This window comes from Enoplosus armatus, chromosome 7, assembly GCF_043641665.1.
Source record: "Enoplosus armatus isolate fEnoArm2 chromosome 7, fEnoArm2.hap1, whole genome shotgun sequence".
In the NCBI taxonomy this organism is placed as follows: Eukaryota; Metazoa; Chordata; class Actinopteri; order Centrarchiformes; family Enoplosidae; genus Enoplosus; species Enoplosus armatus.
The window spans coordinates 2,335,001-2,353,984 of record NC_092186.1 but is presented as its reverse complement, the minus strand read 5'-3'; the positions used below and the strand labels follow the sequence as shown (position 1 = coordinate 2,353,984).

The 18,984-nt window shown below is 41.4% G+C and overlaps 1 protein-coding gene across 1 annotated transcript in view; it reads right to left on the bottom strand.

Annotated features, from left to right (window-relative positions):
- Nucleotides 1–8,155: 8,155 nt before the first annotated feature.
- Nucleotides 8,156–18,984, bottom strand: part of ghrhrb (growth hormone releasing hormone receptor b) — a 23,735-nt gene continuing 12,906 nt past the window's right edge. Inside the window, exons 3-13 of the mRNA XM_070908862.1 lie at nt 16,765–16,872; nt 13,165–13,265; nt 12,185–12,282; nt 11,770–11,902; nt 10,610–10,763; nt 10,408–10,468; nt 9,958–10,027; nt 9,387–9,478; nt 9,147–9,276; nt 8,923–8,964; nt 8,156–8,350 (exon numbers count right to left, since the gene is read on the bottom strand). Of these exons, the coding sequence (XP_070764963.1) occupies nt 8,156–8,350; nt 8,923–8,964; nt 9,147–9,276; nt 9,387–9,478; nt 9,958–10,027; nt 10,408–10,468; nt 10,610–10,763; nt 11,770–11,902; nt 12,185–12,282; nt 13,165–13,265; nt 16,765–16,872 (1,184 nt within the window). The remainder of the gene's footprint in view (nt 8,351–8,922; nt 8,965–9,146; nt 9,277–9,386; nt 9,479–9,957; nt 10,028–10,407; nt 10,469–10,609; nt 10,764–11,769; nt 11,903–12,184; nt 12,283–13,164; nt 13,266–16,764; nt 16,873–18,984) is intronic.

Genomic DNA, 18,984 nt, shown 5'->3' with positions numbered 1-18,984 from the left:
GCGGCGCCGGCGGGGACGCCGCGTCCAGCAACGGCATCGCCTCCGGACCTGACGCCGCCAAACCTGCCACACCCACCCTCGTCCCGATGACCAGCCTCACCAACCCGTTCTTCAACCCATACCCCAACCCCTACCCAGACGAAACCATGATGGAAACCCAACTCAACTCCAGCGACCCAGAACAGCCTCTGGTCTGATCTGCTTCACCCCGAAACATGACCGAACCCGAATGTCAGTGTCTTGTTGGGCTGTAACATGCAGAAGAGGCATGGTTATCTCCCTGTACATATTGTATTAGTGTTTAAATGTGTCTGGTGCTGTAAAGCACAGAGGGACCAGTTCATCACTGCAGCCAGAGAGCTCCACAGTGTGTCCCCCTCACAGTTATCATTCCAGTCGGTCTGAGGACGTATTCACACTTTAACCCTCAACATGTATTTTAGACCATAACTACACACGGTACTCCTCCTTAAATACAGACATCACAGCTGCCATGCTGTTTGAAAAGGCTTACACCACACAGGGCAATGTAAATACCTTAAAGGGGCACTGATTTTACACATGGAGATCAGTTTATTCGTCATGTTGAGTACTTGTCAGCCTTTAATGTCTTGTGTGCATAACCCTAGTGATGTCATCAGGGTTATTTCAGTTTGGGCTTGGAAACCTGCGATACAAACTGTGGGCGTGGCGTTTGAAAGAGGAGGATCTATCGAAAAGTTACAGCTTGCTGCATTGTGGGAAATGCAGTATCAGTGTTTTCGGGGGTAAAATTGACGACATCTCGGCTTCTGCTGCTTCTATTCTGACCCACCCTCATGTACAGTAAATACCTTCAATGAGTAGTTTTCTTAAATATGTCGACAGCAATTTAAAGAATGAAGGTTCACGCTCACGTCAGTGTTAAAAAAACTTTTCACCATCAAGTCAGTGTTGTAGATTCAGCTGTGGGGTCAGCAGAGTCTCACCCAGACTTATTGGATCCATTCTTCTAAACCACTGCAGCGCTCTTGATGACTGTGTATGAAAACTCAGCATTGTTTCCCACTTCTGGCACAATCCTTCGATTCCTGTGTAAACTGTGACTGATGTAAAACAATATAATGGGCGTTGAAGACAACCAGGCTGAGGAATGTCGAGGGGAAGTTTCATCTGGATCCACCGGGTGAAAAAGCAGTATTTACGAGGAGGACATCTTTTCTACGGTCATGTGAAATGCCAAAAAAAAAAAAAAAAACAGAGAAAAAACACACCAGGGTTAGATGAAGACTCAGAGGGTCTTCTTCGGATGTGCGCACGGTGCTGAGGTTTGCCGACTACGACCACAAACGCAAACCCCTCTTTTAAATCTCAGCACTGAAAACCAGACGTCGGAGAAGAAGACACCTTTGGCGATCAGCGAGTCTGTAGTTTTAAACAGCCGTTAGTACAGAAAATGTCAATGAACATGAACTCATGACTGAAGCATCATGAGTTCAACTGCATGCATGAAATTGCATTTATTGTCCATGTGTTTTTTTTTTGTTTTTTTTTGTAGTTGTGAGAATTCAGTGTTTAATTGGATGATGACTTTCAACAGTTTCTTTTTCTTCATGAACTTTCGGTGTCTTTCGGGCTGTTGTGGAGGCGACGCTCCGTAATACTGAGTCACTTTTTAAAGCTGAGCCTCTTCAACAGCCTCCTGCAGGAAGTTTCAACATTGTACTGGTCGAAGTGAAGGTGTAGACCATCGGAAACATCACGGCACTTCACTGTTTTTTGGATAAAATTTCCTGATTTGTTTCCGAAAAATGACCATTTGAAAAATCTGTTTTAATTGTGATTAATGAGGGTTTCTTTTCAGACAACTCCCTCGTACCATCTCGCAGTACCTCTGTCTTGCTGCAGTTATCCGGTGGCACACTGAGACGGATGTTACTTTCGGAGAGAGGGACTTTTAACTCGGGGGTAATTCTCTAATTCCAAAGACGAATTAATCGACTCCTCGCTGAGTTTTTGCACGGCCGTATCTGTTTGCAAAGGCTGGGTTTGCTTTGCAACTGATGCCACCGCAGATTTTTCCTTTGGTCTGACTCAACTATCCTCTGAATCCCAATGTTCGACTCTACTTTGTGTCTCCAAAAGTGCCTTTAAGCACAAAACAAGTATTTTGACTTCTGTTGATGATTTAAAACAAAGAAAAAGGAGATTTGCCTTTTAATTTCAAAACGAAAACTGCAAAGTAAAGAAAAGGGTTGAACAAAGTGCTTTTATGATGCTTAAGACTAAATCAGTATTTTAAACCTGGAGGCCTTCAAAGTACTTAAACTCGTCTTTGCTAAAGATGAGCAGAACATACGACAGAGTAGTGTTTTGAATAAAGCAGTGCTACAGTAGATTTTCTTTTTCTTTTCTTATTTTACCGAACCATCCTTTGTTTTTCTCTACAGCCTCATATACCTGAACCACAACAGACTTTTCTTTATGATATTCTTCAGAATATGAGAAAATGTACTACTAAAGTTGTTGGCTTTATTCTAAATTTCTTTTAAACGAGGCTGAATTTCTGATTCCTGCCGATGATTTGGTCCAACTGCAAATGTCTGAAAGTGTCTTTAAAAACTCCAAAACAACAACAAATGATAAGATATTTGCTGTTTCTTTTCTGAATACACATTATTTATGACAGATAACAATAGAGGAGTACATCTGCTCAGTTCAGTATTCTTCTGTAGTTAAATGTTGAGTTTTTCTCCTCATTAGCAGTTTGAAGTCACACAATAAACATTGTTTTGGTAATTTGCAGGTAACAAGACGTCAAGTACGGAGTCCCGAAACAGCCAAAATGTTGTTAAATAGTAATTATTATTTAAAGATAAATAAAACAAAATCAATAATGCATTTATTTTAGCAACTGAATGGTGGTAAAGGACAAGTGATGAAACTTCATATTTCTTTTTACATTCCATTTACATTTTTAACAGTATTATATATTTTAGTTTTGGTAGTATATGTTTGACTTGTCTGATAACATTTTAAAACATTTTTGACTGTTTTTGGGCTCCTAAGTCCAAACCTGGATTAATTAATATTGAGGTCATGAGTCCAAAATACTCCAGCAAAACCCACCTCTGTGAAATTTATCGATTATTATTATTATTATTTTTTTACATTATTCATTTAACCCTTCCATTATATTTGCTGTCAATGTTCATCTCGCTACTTGATGGTCTAAATGCAGTTTCAAAGCCTTCTCCACACTTCCATTTTTATGGAAAATTACTATTTAACGTCATCTCACCTTTTAATTTTACTTTCTTTTCTTTCTTTCAGAAACAGCCTAATTTTAAATATCACATATTTACAAAACGAAACTGTCACATTCCCAGAAACAACACGGAGGACTCAAAGACAGAGTGAACGTTTTTAGAGGTCGACTTCACCACAAGGTCCATTAGTAGCTGTTCTGGAGCTTTCGAACATGATCTTCATCAGTATAATATTTAATATAGTAACTGAATAAGATTGTATTTACTTTACCAGAACAAGGCTAATTTTAAATATAGTGAGTCCAAACTCCCAGTGACGTTAAAGAGGGCGTCAGTGTCCTCAACGGTAGCTACGGCTCTAAATCTATAAAACGGCTAAATTTGTTTTTTTAATGTCTAGATCACATATAACTCTTGTTTCAACATCACTTCAGTCACTATATTTCAATGTCCATCAGATTCTGACTTGACACTGAAACATAATTACTGAAATTATGGGTAAACAATGTATGTAAGTCCAAATTTTGTCCAGTTTTACTCTAAAAGTCTATTCATCTCTTGACCTGCAAATTACCAAATTCATTCAGTCCAGACCTTGTAGGGGCAAAGAGAGAAAAGAAGGGCTGACCGGAAACTGTATTGTCCCGTTCTGCTGTCTATGTAATTCAGTGCGACCTGAAATAATAACAGTGCAGATCCAACAGCAGCCATAAGGGGGCCCTGTTTCATCTTCTGATGTTTGGGGAAAGGGCTGGACAATCACCACCTCTGCTCTGGTTCAGTTGAATGTTCAGTCGAGTTCATAACAGACAATCTCACCAGGTCATGAGCCTAATTATGTTGATGTATTTGTAACTTATTTCCTTTAGTGTTAATATGGGAGTTGGAGCCTTATATTGCCAGTACTATGTTGATGTCAGACAAAGATGTTGCTATTATTATAAGAATAAACATTCATTTGAACCTGTTGTTTTGAACTATGAAGTAGTTAGTTGAAGTGTTTGAAAGGTCTGTAGAAAAACCTCTGTGACTAAATAAACTGCAGTTTAAATGTGCGAGACAGAAACAAGCTGCCAACGTTGTACCTTGTAAATGGAGTTTCCTGTGGTTCAAAGTGAATAGCTGTCATTTAAAAACCTTGCGCTGTGATTGTTCTCATATTTTTATTATTATTTTCTAAATGGTGATCGTGTTTGCTAAAAGTATAATGCCTCTGTACTCTCTAATAGGCTGATGCATGCGTGTTAAATCGTTTTGATCTCATTTGACCAGCAGATGTAATCACAAGGGAGGGTCGAGCTTTCAGGCCATTAAGGGAATCTGAGCTGCGTCCTTGTTTTAAAGTCCGCCGTTATGAGTGGATGAGGCAATTAATAAGCTGGAACACGGATATTGGATTTCAACTGTGAACGATTTATCGAATTGTAGCTCTAGTCCCATCAGGACCCATCGAATACTTTTCCTTTGAATGTTAAACTATGTAGACATGAGGAGAAGTGCCATAAAAACTGATGTTTGATCCTATTGATTTTTACTGCAAAGCATGACAAGAAAACTGGTTTCAAATGGTTTTCTTTTTAGCTTTTTGATGGTGGTTATCTTTATTGAATTGCTTCATTGTACCGATTGCCTGTTTATATCAGTTAAAGGTAAAAAAAAAAAAAAATTGGGGCTCAGCAGTTTGTGCACTGATGGTTGAATGTAAAAGTAACTTAAAGCACTCTGCTGTGAGCCTGCTTCTGTCTGCTCATGAGCTCGTCTCTCTTTCACTGCACAGTGCACCATTTTATCTTGTTTCGGTGTGCACATTAGAAGGGTTTTTGTACATTATGGAAGTATCGACAATAAATGTTTTTAACTTGTTGGCTCAATGTTGTGTGTCGTAAATATTTAGTCTTCTGGCTTAAAGGGTAAGACTGGACTACAGATTCTGTGTTTTTTTATTGTCAACAAATTCTTGGTATTCATTTACTTTCCAATTTCCCTACCCTGTCTGTGGCTCTCAGACGCATTTCATATTACTTCTACTTAGATTCATTTTTAAAAATGGGTCAGTAATGTCCTAAAATGGCTGCCACTGTAGTTTCCAGCAAATGAGGAACTATTTTCAGTGGTGGATTAATTCACATTTGGTGCCCTAGTATTTTCAGGCAGCCGGAAGATGTATGTGTTTTTAACGGCTGCTGAACAAAAAGATATAAAATGTGTATTAATACGCCACTGAAAATAGTTCCCAACAAAGGCACTATTTCCTCCTGATTGAGTAACGTTTGTTTTGAGAAATTACAGAGCATTGTTTTAAAATGAAACTCTATGTTTGTGAGTCATTGTTGAAGATTTACGTCTTCAGCTGGAACCAGTGGGTTAGTGCCACAGACAGGTGGGGAAGTCAGAAAGTATCGTGAAACAGACTAACACATTGTTGGTTTTGGTCTTTTCGTGGGATTTGTTGACAATAACAAAAACATAGACGATCACCAGCCTTATCCTGTAATATTTGCCCCCATCCCAAATAAGAAAACACCAAATGAGAAACTTCCACTCATGTCGTAAACTGGAACCTGTAAAAGAAACATCACTCTTTCAAGTAAGAAAATAACACTGGAAATGGATGTTATCCAAAGAGCAAAGTCCAGAAACAACATGACAAGCTTTCTTTCAAAAACATCACACCAAAACATGCTCAGTTAACATCCTTCACGTCCTCGCTGCACAATTTTAAATGTGATGAAAGTTTTTGTCGTTTAAGCACAGTTCTTATCACATCTTGAATGGGACACAACACAGAAGCACATCTGTAATGCTGCACAGCAAAGACTCAAGTACACGGTACGGTATCACAATCTTAAATACATGATTTTGTTACACAGACTTTGAATACAAACCTAGAGTAGTCAATCCTCCTGAACTGCAGAGAAACCGTGAGTTATACTTTATGATAAAGGCACTGTAGTGGTCAGTAGCTGAGTAATGTGATATTTCCTTCCATGAATAATACTGTACAGATGTACTTATGTATGTGTACCTGTTAACTGCTTACAAAGTCAAAACACAGAAAAAATATAAATTCAAAGCATAGAAACACAGACGGGGCGAGCCATCAACGTGAAAACAGCTCATCTAGTCTCCAAAACGATCTGTCAGAGGAAACAGGTTCTGGATCAGCATTAGCATAGCAATCAGTAACTAGCATCATGCTAACAAATAGGAAAATGTATATTTTCTCCACATTTTGCAATATTACAGCATATAAGAATAAAACTAACATATATGTATGATACAAAAATATGTTAAATATAAATACCAACAATCTATTTCAAAGTAAGTCGTTAAATCCCTTCTAATCTGTTATTTTATGACATTGTTTTTACAGTAACAAGGTCATTTAATATGGTTTATAAATCTGTTGGAGGGACTGTGTTGTCATAAAATACATGTAAACTCTAGTTCAGGTCTATTTACATTCACACAAACACATGAAAACAATAATCTGACATATAAATAAATAGCTTTTACAGTCTAGTGCTCCAGATGTGCACTAGTGCACTGTGCAACATGTTGCATGCAGAGCCACTGATGGGCACATTCGATTAAACTAAGAGAGTTTCATTTCATGAGAATTCTCTCTGTAACAGGAATATATTGTACTGCCCAGCATTCAAGAGACCGGTGGCACTGAATCCGCAACAGCAAGAAGGACAAGGACGTCACAGCGTGTCCTCTCAGGCCCTGTGGTATACGCAAACTGGGCAGCCTGGTAGATAAACTTAATCAGAGTGACGTAGAACTGGCTGCACATGAAGAACAATAAACGTGACAATGAGCACAACAAGTGGCATAAAGATCGGGGAAGTTATTTTAGACTGGCCTGTAGTGTTAGGCCAGTCCCTCAGATTAGTCTAATGGAGGTTAGACAGCGTCACAAAATTAAAGACTTCTTTAAGCATAAAAAGTTAGCCACCCTACCCCCAGGCTAACTAAACGTTGTTTCCATGGTAACAATCATTTGTAGTTTTGTAAGAAACTACAGGTTTCATGGCTTATTAGTCCGAGCTAAGATAGTGAAGAACAGATGCAACAGATGAATTCAGACATATAACTGAAGTCTGGCTGTCAGACCAGCAAACCATAATCAAAGTCCCTCTTTGTGAAACCAAGCCCAGAGGTTTGATCCCTGTTAGCAGGACCTCCGGCTGGATCACGTGTTCCAGCAAATATAAGCAAAATGAAGCTTGAACACGGTGGAGACGCTCCACTAATTAACCTCACAGCTGCAAGACATTTCTGTCTGTCCTGTCCTCCTGCTGCTCCTGGAGCACGAGCGTTGTTCGTCTTCTGGCCACAACTAAGGAAAATCTATTTTTCTATTTGGATGGCTTAGCATGTGAAAATATGAGCAAAAACAACACAACATTTTACCACAAAACAGAGCAGTTGAGAAGGACCCAGACTGAGCTGTGACAGAAGAAACTAATCAGAATTCTTACCTCTTATATGGTAAATATGAACATATATATATGTATAGAAGGAAAATGATTTGAAGCCACATTCACTGTGTACTTGTTGTGATATTGGTGCTTTTGTAAAAGGGGAGAAATGATTTGGTGGTTGTGAGTAAGATGTGGAGGAGGAAGGCCCCCAAAGCTAAATCTATGATTAACACAAAAGGCAATAGAAGCTGTGACCTCTCTGCCTGCCAATACTAAATAATTGATATCATGGGGGAAAGTTTAATGTGAAAGATGTGTGGGATATTCTGAATACAAAAAGTTTGACTGAAGTTAACACTTGAACACGTGGGATTCTGCAAACGATTCGTACAAAGTTAAGAGGTTCTTTAAACATTCAGCAGTCACACTGCAGGTGTTGCAACACAGGACGGGAAGACCAGCGCCGACGACTGTTCCTCAGACAGTGGAGACGCTGCTGGGCGCGAGGGCGTGTGTCTCTGAGGCCGGCTGGTCTTTGGGGCTGGACTTGTCCAGGACGGATATCTGAGTGACCGTGCTGCTTTCAGTGAACAACGTACGCCGTCGTTTACTGTAGCTCAGGTAACTCTGAGTCTGCCACTTCCAAAACCTCTTCTTCAGCTCTGCCTGCACCTGAACACACACACGCACACACACACACACACACACACACACACACACACACACACACACACACACACACACACACACACGCGCACACACACACACGCACACACACACGCACACACACACACACACACACACACACACTCACGCCAACATCCTCATATGAACAAACTCAGGAATAAAACTACACAACGTGGTACATCAGGTAGACATATTAGTAGTTTCTGTCCATTAACTACAGATACTTCCTGATTTCCAACCTGTCAGAATGCCACCGGACATCATTTATTACAGTGAGACATTCAATCAATATTTCTCTTTTTCAGAAAATAAAAATGTATTTATTTTCCATCAGAAAATAAAGGTGATCTCAAGAAAGTTTAAAGTCTTGTCAGATTTTTAGAGCACAATATTTCTACAAAGTCAGGAAATCAATCCAGAATCTTACAACATCCTCTGTCAACAAATATTAACTAGAATTCAACTATATTGCACAGTAATAATGATTTAAGATGACTAATATAATCATATTAATTATATAATAATGAGCCAGCAAATGTTTTATAGTATTTACTTACCTCGCCATTCAGGAAACAGTAGAGGAGGGCCACAACGAATCCCTTCAGAGCAGAAAAACATTAAAAAGTACAGTTTGCATCCTGAGCAAACTTGTCTGACACTGGGTCACGATGTTTCCATGGAAAATGTGTATTTTAGATATTTAACATACGCGTTTTGGATTACGAGAGCTGTTTTATCTTAATCTCCTCACTTTAATTTGTGCCTGTGTTGAGTGTTTTACCTGAAAGGACCCCACACCGAGCTCTATGAAGATTCGGCCCTCTGCTCCTGTGTTTTCTGGCAGGAAGGCAAACACCATGTAGTGCATTCCAAACAGAGGGATGAGAAGCAAAGTGGATTTGGCCAGCCTCCTGCACAGGTTGTAAAAAAAAGACCCATGAAGACGACATGCACAGTGTGTCTGCAGGTCATGTGTGTTTGTACATGTCATCGTGTGGAAGGATATTTAATCTCTTCTCACTTGAAGTGACTCGTATCGTTGCCACCGACACCGGGAGATCTCAGCTTCTGGACCAGAATACGGATCACATTGATGAAGATGATGAAGTTCACCTACATGAAACAAGTGAAGAGCTGTCAAGAAAAAAGACCACAGTATTTGTGCTACAACTGCTTCCTTAGTTGCACCGATCAGTGCCTGGGTGTCTCTTCCAATAGAGCTGCTCAGATGTCTTCAGGATTGACGCAATAGGTCCAGTTGCTTTTGACTTAAAAAAATAAAAGTTATATGGGGGCAGAACGCCTGTTTCAACCTCTCACTCACACAAACAAAACAAAATCACCGCATCAGGGAAACAAGGGCGTTTGCTGATTAGCTGATTAGCTGTTTGTGATAAAGCTCGTCGACCATCTGAGCACTGGCCAAGTTTCCCTGCAAGCAGGAAATGAATCAACTTTCCTTGACTTGTTGTTGTTGCATCTAATGTGAACCGCAGGTCTACAGTAGCCGGTGTTCCCAACACAGGCCGTATCCAAGATTGAGGACTCTTATAATTCCACAATAGCTCCCACTGAAACTGCTCTGGACTCACCAGTAGTGATGCGGTTATTGGAGCTTTTATGATCCACCAGATGAAGGACACATCTGTGTCATCCCAGCACCTGAGACACACAACAGACGGTAATGAGATAAACAAGGCAGTCACAGAAGTACAATATTGTACATCTCATCACGAAACACACGACAACTCATGGGAAGGTCTTCATCTTTTATTTATTTTAAACTTTTATTCATCCCTGCTGAGTATTCTGTAAAACGACGTCATCCACAATCACATCGTACAATCACCACGATGTATTTAACAACCACATAAAGTCCCCAATAGTGTTTTTGATGCCCCCGTGAAGGCATCATGTCCCACATACCAGGTTCTGTGGTGGTTGGATACATGAATGAATGTCAGTGGGTCTTATTGGGAGGACACCTGAGTGCGCCTCATTGAAAGGTGACATTTTCTCTGATATTCTACTGCAGAGCTCACCCCCTGTTATCGTAGAAGTTTCGAGTGAGGATCCACGCCGTTATGATTGTTGTTGGGAGACCTGAGAGGCACAAACAGAGTGACCCGATCATTAGGAAGGAGTCAAAGCGGAGCTCTAACAAGAGACAGAGAGAGGAAGACAGAAAACGAAGGCAAACAGAGACAGGTGAAACTGAAGGATCACGATCAGCAGGGCACCCACCCCAGCCGATGAGTATGTACCACCAGAAGTATTTCTTCTGGAAGACAAAGGTGAGAGCAAGCAGCGTCTGCAGGTACATGCCCTCCACCAGCAGCCAGAAGTAGTTGGCCAGGATACTGAACTGGAAGAAGGCCACGGCTGATTTACAGGATGTCTGCGGGACGAAAACAACAAAAGCCACAAGCATCAGATCAGTCTGTGGGTGTCATTTATCAGAGTGGTCGTAATGATAATGGCCTCTCACGTCCATTTATGGGCCTCAGGGAGGTTTGTAATGATAATACGTTTGAGGGCAAAGAAGGTAATGGCAGGTTATTTATATGAAGGCGGAAATTCTCGAGTGAGTTGGATTTGTCTCAAGAGAAAAGGCTTTGAGGATATTCAGGGGTACATTTTCTCCCTTTTCATATTAAAGCCTGAAATTCTTTCTAGCTGGTTCACTTTAAAATGAGAGGGTCTTAAAGATGCACATGATGTCTGTGCATGATATAATGCTAAAGGAGGCTAAAGTTACACGTCATGCAAAACGAACCCCCCACAGGTTGATGATCCATGCAGAAGTTAAGTGCTTTATTCGTAATATGCTCAACATTTACAGTGAAGCGGTCGTCTCAAACAATATGCACAAAAGAAAATCACACAAGTAAATGAGAAATGAGGAAAAGAGAATCTAAGACAAGACATAAATAATGCAAAAGTTAAAATATAATATATGTAAAAGAGGGCTTTCTGCCTTTTCCAACACCATCGCCTCATCCGTTCATCACAACTCGTTTTCCTTCCTGTCACGATTCAGTTCTTGGGTCAGAGAGAGCACGAGGGCTTTTTCATCCGAGTGAGTCACGGTGATGTGCTGATGCTGGTCCCTCGAAGCCACACAAGAGGGACCCTTACCTTCACTCAGGGCTGCCTCATCAGCAGAAAGACAGGAAGGGAGACACTTGTCATTGATGCTCTCACAGGCTCCGCTCAGTCACTCCCAGCATTTCAATCCCACTCCTTCCTGCTCTCTGCGATAATAATCTCTTCTGAGGTTGTGAGGTTCGTGTCCAGAAAACAAAATGCAGGTTAACCCCCCCCCCCCCACACACACACACACACACCCCTTCACTGGTAAATACAGACACACTAATAAAGCTGTGGTTGGGTTTCAGACTCACAGTAGACATGAAGCAGTGGTCTAGGTTTTCATCAGAAAAGAGAACGCCATCTTTAATGAAGACGGCGCTCGCTCTCAGGATGAAGGAGAAGAACAGGTTGATGTGGATGTAGTTCCTGGTGCAGTGAAACTTCCTGTAGAGCAGAGAGAAACTTTCCTGAGCGATTTCATGTCTTTAAAGGAGGGTTTGGGTTTTTTTTCAGATTTTAACCCCTGATAGGAAATCGTGTTTAGTTTAGTTTAGTTTAGTTTAGTTTAGTTTAGCGAGTACCTTTTGGGGGAGAAATAACAAGCCCTCCAAATGAAACAACCAAATACGTCATCTGTCCATGCCTTCTAGAGTGACATTTGTGTCTGCAGGCCACTAGAGGGCACTGTCACCGGAGCGTAAACGTGAGCTAAACCGTTGCCGTTACCTGAACACAGTGAAGACAAAAATAGCTGATATGAGAGAGATGAGGGAGGTAGCGTAGCCAGCAGTGTACACCTGTTTGAAGTTGGAGAAGTATGTTGTCTGAAATGCAAGAAAAGACAAAAAAGAATCAAAGAAATAAACCCATGTTAGCGTTTACGTATCAACTATTAACTGCTCACTCAAACTCTTCACACTCATCCTTAAGCGTTAACTAATGCGATGAGATAATTAAAGACAATGTACCATCAAAGCATTTTGTGGAGGCAGTAAATGTTGGCATTTGTAAAAAGAAATTGCTTTAACCTGTGTGAAACCGTAAACCTTGCGCTTTACGGTTTGACAGGTGATCTGTAGTGTTTCTCTTGAGCAAAGCTTCTCTGTATGAACAGGCACGTCCATCAAACTACTTCCTCCTTGGCTACTTAGAGAGGAGAGTCAATATTTGCTCGACAGCAAGAGGGTCACTTTTCAGGGAAAAATAAATATAAGACATTTTAGCCTCTTAGCAAATGACCAATGCTGTAATTTTCCAGTCTTGAAGGCTTCACGTCATGTCTCAGAGAAGGAGAGAACTGTCTATCATCTATTTCACAGCCTGCTTGAAATAACATCTGTCATTTAGCCATAACCAGTCATAATATGCAAAATTATGGGCTGTTGGTGAAAGGCTAGTAATTAAAGTCTCTTAGAGAGAATAGAGGGCATCTCCTGGAAAAATGTGTGTGTTAGCCGGTCTACAGAAGAACAATACATCTGACGAGTCCTCAGATATCCACCAGTAGTGATGATGGAAGTGATAAAAACATGCTTTGGCCTCTTCAACATATTTACACAAGAAGTTTCCTGAAGAAAACATGAGACGATACAAAGAAAGCAGAATAATCACAGTGAGTAGACTTGTGATGGTGTAGTTTGTTTCCTCGGACATTAATTCAGGCCGAACGAGAAAACTACACAGAAATAATGGGCTAAAACATCTACCTCTGGTTCCGTCTCTTCGTACTCTGTGAACTCGCAGGCCTCCTCGTAGGAGGGGTAGAGCTCGGACCATCCGTGCTCAGTGCAGTTCCTGTAGATGTAACCTAAAAGAACACACAAACGTCTCAGTGGCAAAGACAGAAGAGACACCAACAACCAGAAAGCAGGGAACTTGAGCAGGCTTTGTTCCATGGTTTGATGTGGAAGAACTGGGCCTGCCTGAGCCTGAGCCTGGGACGACCCGGGACGCCGACTGTCAGCGAGACCTGATAGTGTTGGACCTCACTGATGCTCTTGTGGCTGAGTGGGAGCAAATCTCTGCAGTCACATTTAAAAATCTGGTGGAAAGACTGGAACCAGAAGAGTGCAGGCCGTTGTAGCAGCAGATTAATGCTTGTGGTTTTGGAATGAGACGTCCAACGATCACATATACTGTATATATACATATATATATGTGTATATTTAGGGTGAAGAGTCACGTTTAATGTCTAACCAACAAGAGACAGCAGCCATTAAGACAAAAGACGTCTGTTCTTCATGTGAACACAGCATGATGGCTGATTAATGTTCAATTTGTTGCCTTTTGTTGTTTAGATTCATGAACATGCAGCTTTCCTGATGAAGCCTATTAGTTTTACTGGGACACTGATGAGTAATAAGAACAGAAACACTCTCATCGCTCTATATCCCATCGCAGCTATAAACACATGGATACACATGAGCACAGGCGCTCTGGTAGTTTCTCAGAAGTGAAATAACACCACTGCTCTTCATTAGGATTAAATGGGCTGGACTAAAACTCCATCTGCCTGTTAATGACACACGTGCACGCTACACAACAAACAGCTTTACTTTGTCTATTGCAGCATTTTATCGACTCAAAGACGCTTTACAAAAATATATAGTATAAAAACCAACAAGGTCTATTTACTAGTCAAATGTTTCTGTAAATTCTAAACAAATACAAATAGTGAAAATGATTAATGTAATAGATTACTTTCTATACATGAAGTGGGTGGTTATGCACAGTGTATGATTGTATACATGTTTATATTTGACACTGATGGACGATGTGTACATGTTAAAGCACAGTGTGTATTTAAACTGTGAATATATAATCTATACTTTGTAAGGAAGTAGATGTTTTAGTGTTACAGGGTTATTGACTCTTTATGACTGATGTTAACTGTTAATCACAGCGACGGCCTGTATGAGATGGTAACAGTGACTGTAGTCCCGTCAGGTGAAGACTGTAAACGATGAATTTAAATGAAGCACAGTTGCGGCCATGTTCCCCCACCATGGCCTGAAGTCAGAATGACGGAGCTCACTCCACGAAGGTCATGACGCACTCAAGGTCGCCAGGTTTTCTGTGTGAATCCGTGTTTACAAGAGGGAGGATAAAGAGTTGAGAGTGAAATAAGAGATTTCATGAAGGGAATATGCCTGTCCGGCTCCTCAGCAGAGCCGAGGAGAGTGTGGGGGTTTGAATCGTGGGTGGTTTTAGCGATATCCAGCTGCATTAGCCTCAGTACAACGTGCTGTGTGGAGCCTGCAGGCCTGCAGCGTCGGCGGGTGAATGGTTGGATGTGAATGGAGGTTGAAGGCCGAGGCTCCGGGGAGGGCCCTAGTGCTCACACCGCCGTGCTTAACAAGCAGCGCCAATTCCTTCCTCATGCTCTTGGCTCTTGCAGTGAACTCTTTGATTTTCCAATTCATTATTTTCTCCGCATGCAGCCTCCCGTTGGATAGGCCGCATCTAACCGCACAGCTACAGCGCTTGACTTATCTGGGTGTCTGTGGAGGAGGAAATCCAGTGGGGTCCAGGAACCCACTAACTCCAAGTTATGAGGTCATCAACAGCAACTTCTGCCTCCTGATCCCTCGACACAAAGTATACGCTTCACTTTCACTCAGGAGCTGCCGTGTCTCTTTTTCTTCTTCTTTCATTCTCCCTGCTATTGGAAATCTATCAGGCGCATCATTTCTACAGCCAGCATCCCACATACTGTACATGCGCCCTGCCGCTGCTGGCCCTTTTTACAGAACGGCCTATAGTCTATCGAATGACTTGAATTAAGGTTAGGGAAAGATCGTGGTTTCAGTTAAATGATAATAAACGCGTTGTGTCTCAAGTCACTGCTGACTTTTTCGGTATTAACCAAGACAACGATCTTTCCTTACCGTCAACCGGCAGTGTCTGAACATAACCATAACATTTCTGATAATGCTGTGGTCACTAGCAGGTATGATATCTTGGTGGAAATCAAATGAAATATGTTGTCAGTGAACATTTTACTGATTCGCTGAGTGTCAACATTTTAGCGATTTGTCAGATACATTAATTAACAACATTTCTTCATTATGTAAGAGAAAACGTCATCCAGTCAGCATTTTGTTTCCTTCAAACGGTATTCGCTGGTGCAAATAAGTGTAAACGTGACGTACGGAGACACGTTGCAATATTTGACTGTTGAAAATCTGATGACGTTATATATCAGCCAATATTCTTTTTTTTTAAAGACATAAACAAGTAACATTTTGAAGGATCCCTTAAGTTTGGTAGTAACAAGTTTCTAGTGATTGTCAAACTTCAAACTAAATACAAAACTCTCCTGTATTAAATACATATAGAGACATTCTCTGATGCAGCCACCGTCATCCATCCTGTGTCAGATCAGTCCATCATTCCTCAGTAGTAGTTTATCATCCCACCTAGATCCCAGACTGACCTTATCACTCAATAAAAGATGTCTTTCATTAAATGTTTGGCCTCCAAACAAGGTTTCATCATACAGATCACATCGACCAAAACATTTTATATCATTATAATTCTACACTTGACTAGATGAATTAAGATTTTACTGCCCGCCTCGGTCTGTTTGTGACAACACGCAGATTTTTCTGCCATCGTTCATCCACAAACACGGCATCTCAGTTGCATCTGGATGTGTCTGTCAGCCATTTGATGATGCATGAAAGATTGTGAGTGCATTTTGTTTTCTTTAGAGCAGCCAGCTGGATGGGACAGGGCTCTGGAGGAGGTGGGGGTCGTGTAAACAGTCAGGACAGCAGCGCTCTCTGCAGCCAAGTTCAGACACAGGAGACGAGTCCGCGTGATCGGCGTGGAAAAAGATCTAGTCTCCATAAACCACCGAGTGAAAGCACAACGCTGGTCCTGAGAGATATCTAAATATAATCTGGTCACTTTGTGAACTGAAAGATGGATGAACTGAAGTTCATTATGCTGTAAAAGTTAAATCTGCCTGTTTTTTTTGGCTTCTGAAAAATCAACTGAGAAATCACACTCTTCACAAAGTCGACATGGCCCTAAGACAGAGTATTGACTGACAACATCAATGGAGGAAATACAGCCCAGGCTCAAGCAGGAGGATAAAAAGATCAGCATGACTGTTGGCAGGATTATTAATCATTTCTCCACACTGCCTCAAACTGGGCTAATGCAAGCATCTCTGCTGCCCAAAAAATAAAATCAGAGTGCAACAAAAATCATTCTCATTTCTTTGGAGGGCACCAGGCCTCGAGGTGGCTGTGCCTCAAAATGTTACTCAGGCGTGTCAAAGGTGAGCTGAAGGGATTTACCTTGGTTATTAGCAAACAGCTGGGAGACATTGGCACACGAGACGCTGACCACCTGTCCCACCTCAGCACGATGCCAGCAGCGAATCTCATCCCACGCCGTCGGACAACCTGAGACAAGAAGACATACATTTAGTGAAGACTTTGACTGATGAGCTCACAGTGCAGGTAGAGAGCCCGAGTACTTCAAGAGAGTAAACTGTATTAAATATGGTCACACATGGATTATCTCTGCAGAGCATATGAGCATTGTTATGTTGAAACAGCAACAAATCTCCATCTAATCGAGACGTTTCTGTTCGACTTTTAAATGGTCTCTCGAATAGAAACCATCCTGTTTCTAGATTTTCTAGGCAGTAGGTTGTATCAGAAAGAAGAAAAAAATAAACTTTACAACTCCTTAAAACAAGTTGATTTGCATTGGGAAATGGGAAATAGATCATTTCCACATAGATGCATTGATGGTATTAGTGTTAATACCACATTTCCTACATATGCACAACAATTACAGACTTGATGAGGAGGCTATAGACAGAGAGGTCGACCTTTCTTTTCCTATCTTTATGCAGCGCACATAAAATTCAGTCAACGAGTGACTTGTTTGACCTTGAACACCCCTTAATGCTACAGTGCTTGCTAATGTTATCTACTGATTCACATATCTAAATAAGAATCATTTCATCTGTGTAGAAACTCTCTCGTCTGATGTCAGTTTTCAAGGGGTTTCCCCCAGTCTGGGAGAATGAAGGGGCGTTTGATTTGGTGACGTCCTCAGCCCTCCTCTCTGCTGTCTCTGCTGTTCCCCCGTCACATGGCTGACGAGCTCTCCCTCCAGCCTCCGTCGCTCCGAACGAGGGAGGTGTGAGGAGGGGGAAGAGAGAGCGGTAATGAGGAGCCTCATGCATCAAAGCTGCTCGGTCCTGTGTCAATTAAAACAGCAGCGCGCGGAGACACACCACCACTCATTCATAATAAAACACAGCTTTTGGCTACTGCTGCAGGTTCTCCTGCCAACGCTGTGAAGAGGCAAACATCTCGCTGGATAAATGTGACTTTGAACTCTCCTTTTCAGAACATTTTCCCCATCTTGGATATTCTTTGCACACTAACACGAAACTGCTGATGACATTTTCATCTGCTGCATCGATAGAAAGTGGCACGTTATCAGGCTGTTAATGCAAACGCCCTAATGGCTCCTCAGGTGATGAAAAGCCGCTCTGTATTTACAGAGTGCAGCAGTATAAAAGGACACGGAGCCTTTCTTTGAGTGTGAAAGGATCTCTGCAGGTGACAACAGGTCCTTCATTAGGTGATAATTAAAGCAAAGCTCGTGACACCCTGACAGGATGACACAGTGGAAGAATGGACGGGTGCTCCTCATTAAGTATTAATGGTTGAATCTTTTTGTCCCGTTAACAATAAGCATCCTGAGCACAAAGACAAAGACATTTTTTTCATACTTTCAATAAATCTCCTCTCCAGGGTCTCAGTTATCCTGTTAGGATCGGTGGTCCGCGTGACACGTTTTTAAATAGCACCATTATGTTAACACACGCATGAACATCTAATTGATACACACCTCGGCACCAAAGGCATGTGGCAGCAAAGCAAACAACAATGAACTCTCTGGCTTCCTCTGTTGATTTTGTAAGTCAGTACCCCAAAATCCCCAAAACAGTTTGCTTGGAGGTTTGAAGTGTTGGGATTTAAATAAATGTTATTTTTGTTGAGTTGGCTGCATCAAATCTCAACCGAGAGCAAATGTGTTACGGTAACAACAGGTAATGTTGAGACTTGAGAGTGTCAAAGGTGACAAAGGTCCTGCACCTTGTGTGCATGTATGTAACGTAGGGCCCTCCTGTACCAGAGAACATAATCCAGGCAGCAGTGATGTTTTCCTTCAAAACGTAATTGGCAAAATAAAAAAAAAGCCGAACAAGCACATGACTTTGACTCTCGTGGCCGTGACAGCGTTATAAGAGGAACACATCACTGTCTGTTTAATGCCTGAAGCACAGCTGCCATCAAATCTGATTGATTGGATTATCGTTCTGAGGCAGGTAAACAAGGTCAAACCTGAGTCTTGATATTCTGTCCTGTGTGCTTCGTGGCTGTAGTTATATAAGGATTTACCCCTCTGACATTTATGCCATCTAAAATAGGAACAAGTTATGAGGCAAGCTTTGTCATTTCCGAGGGGCAGATACGACGTGTGACGAGAAT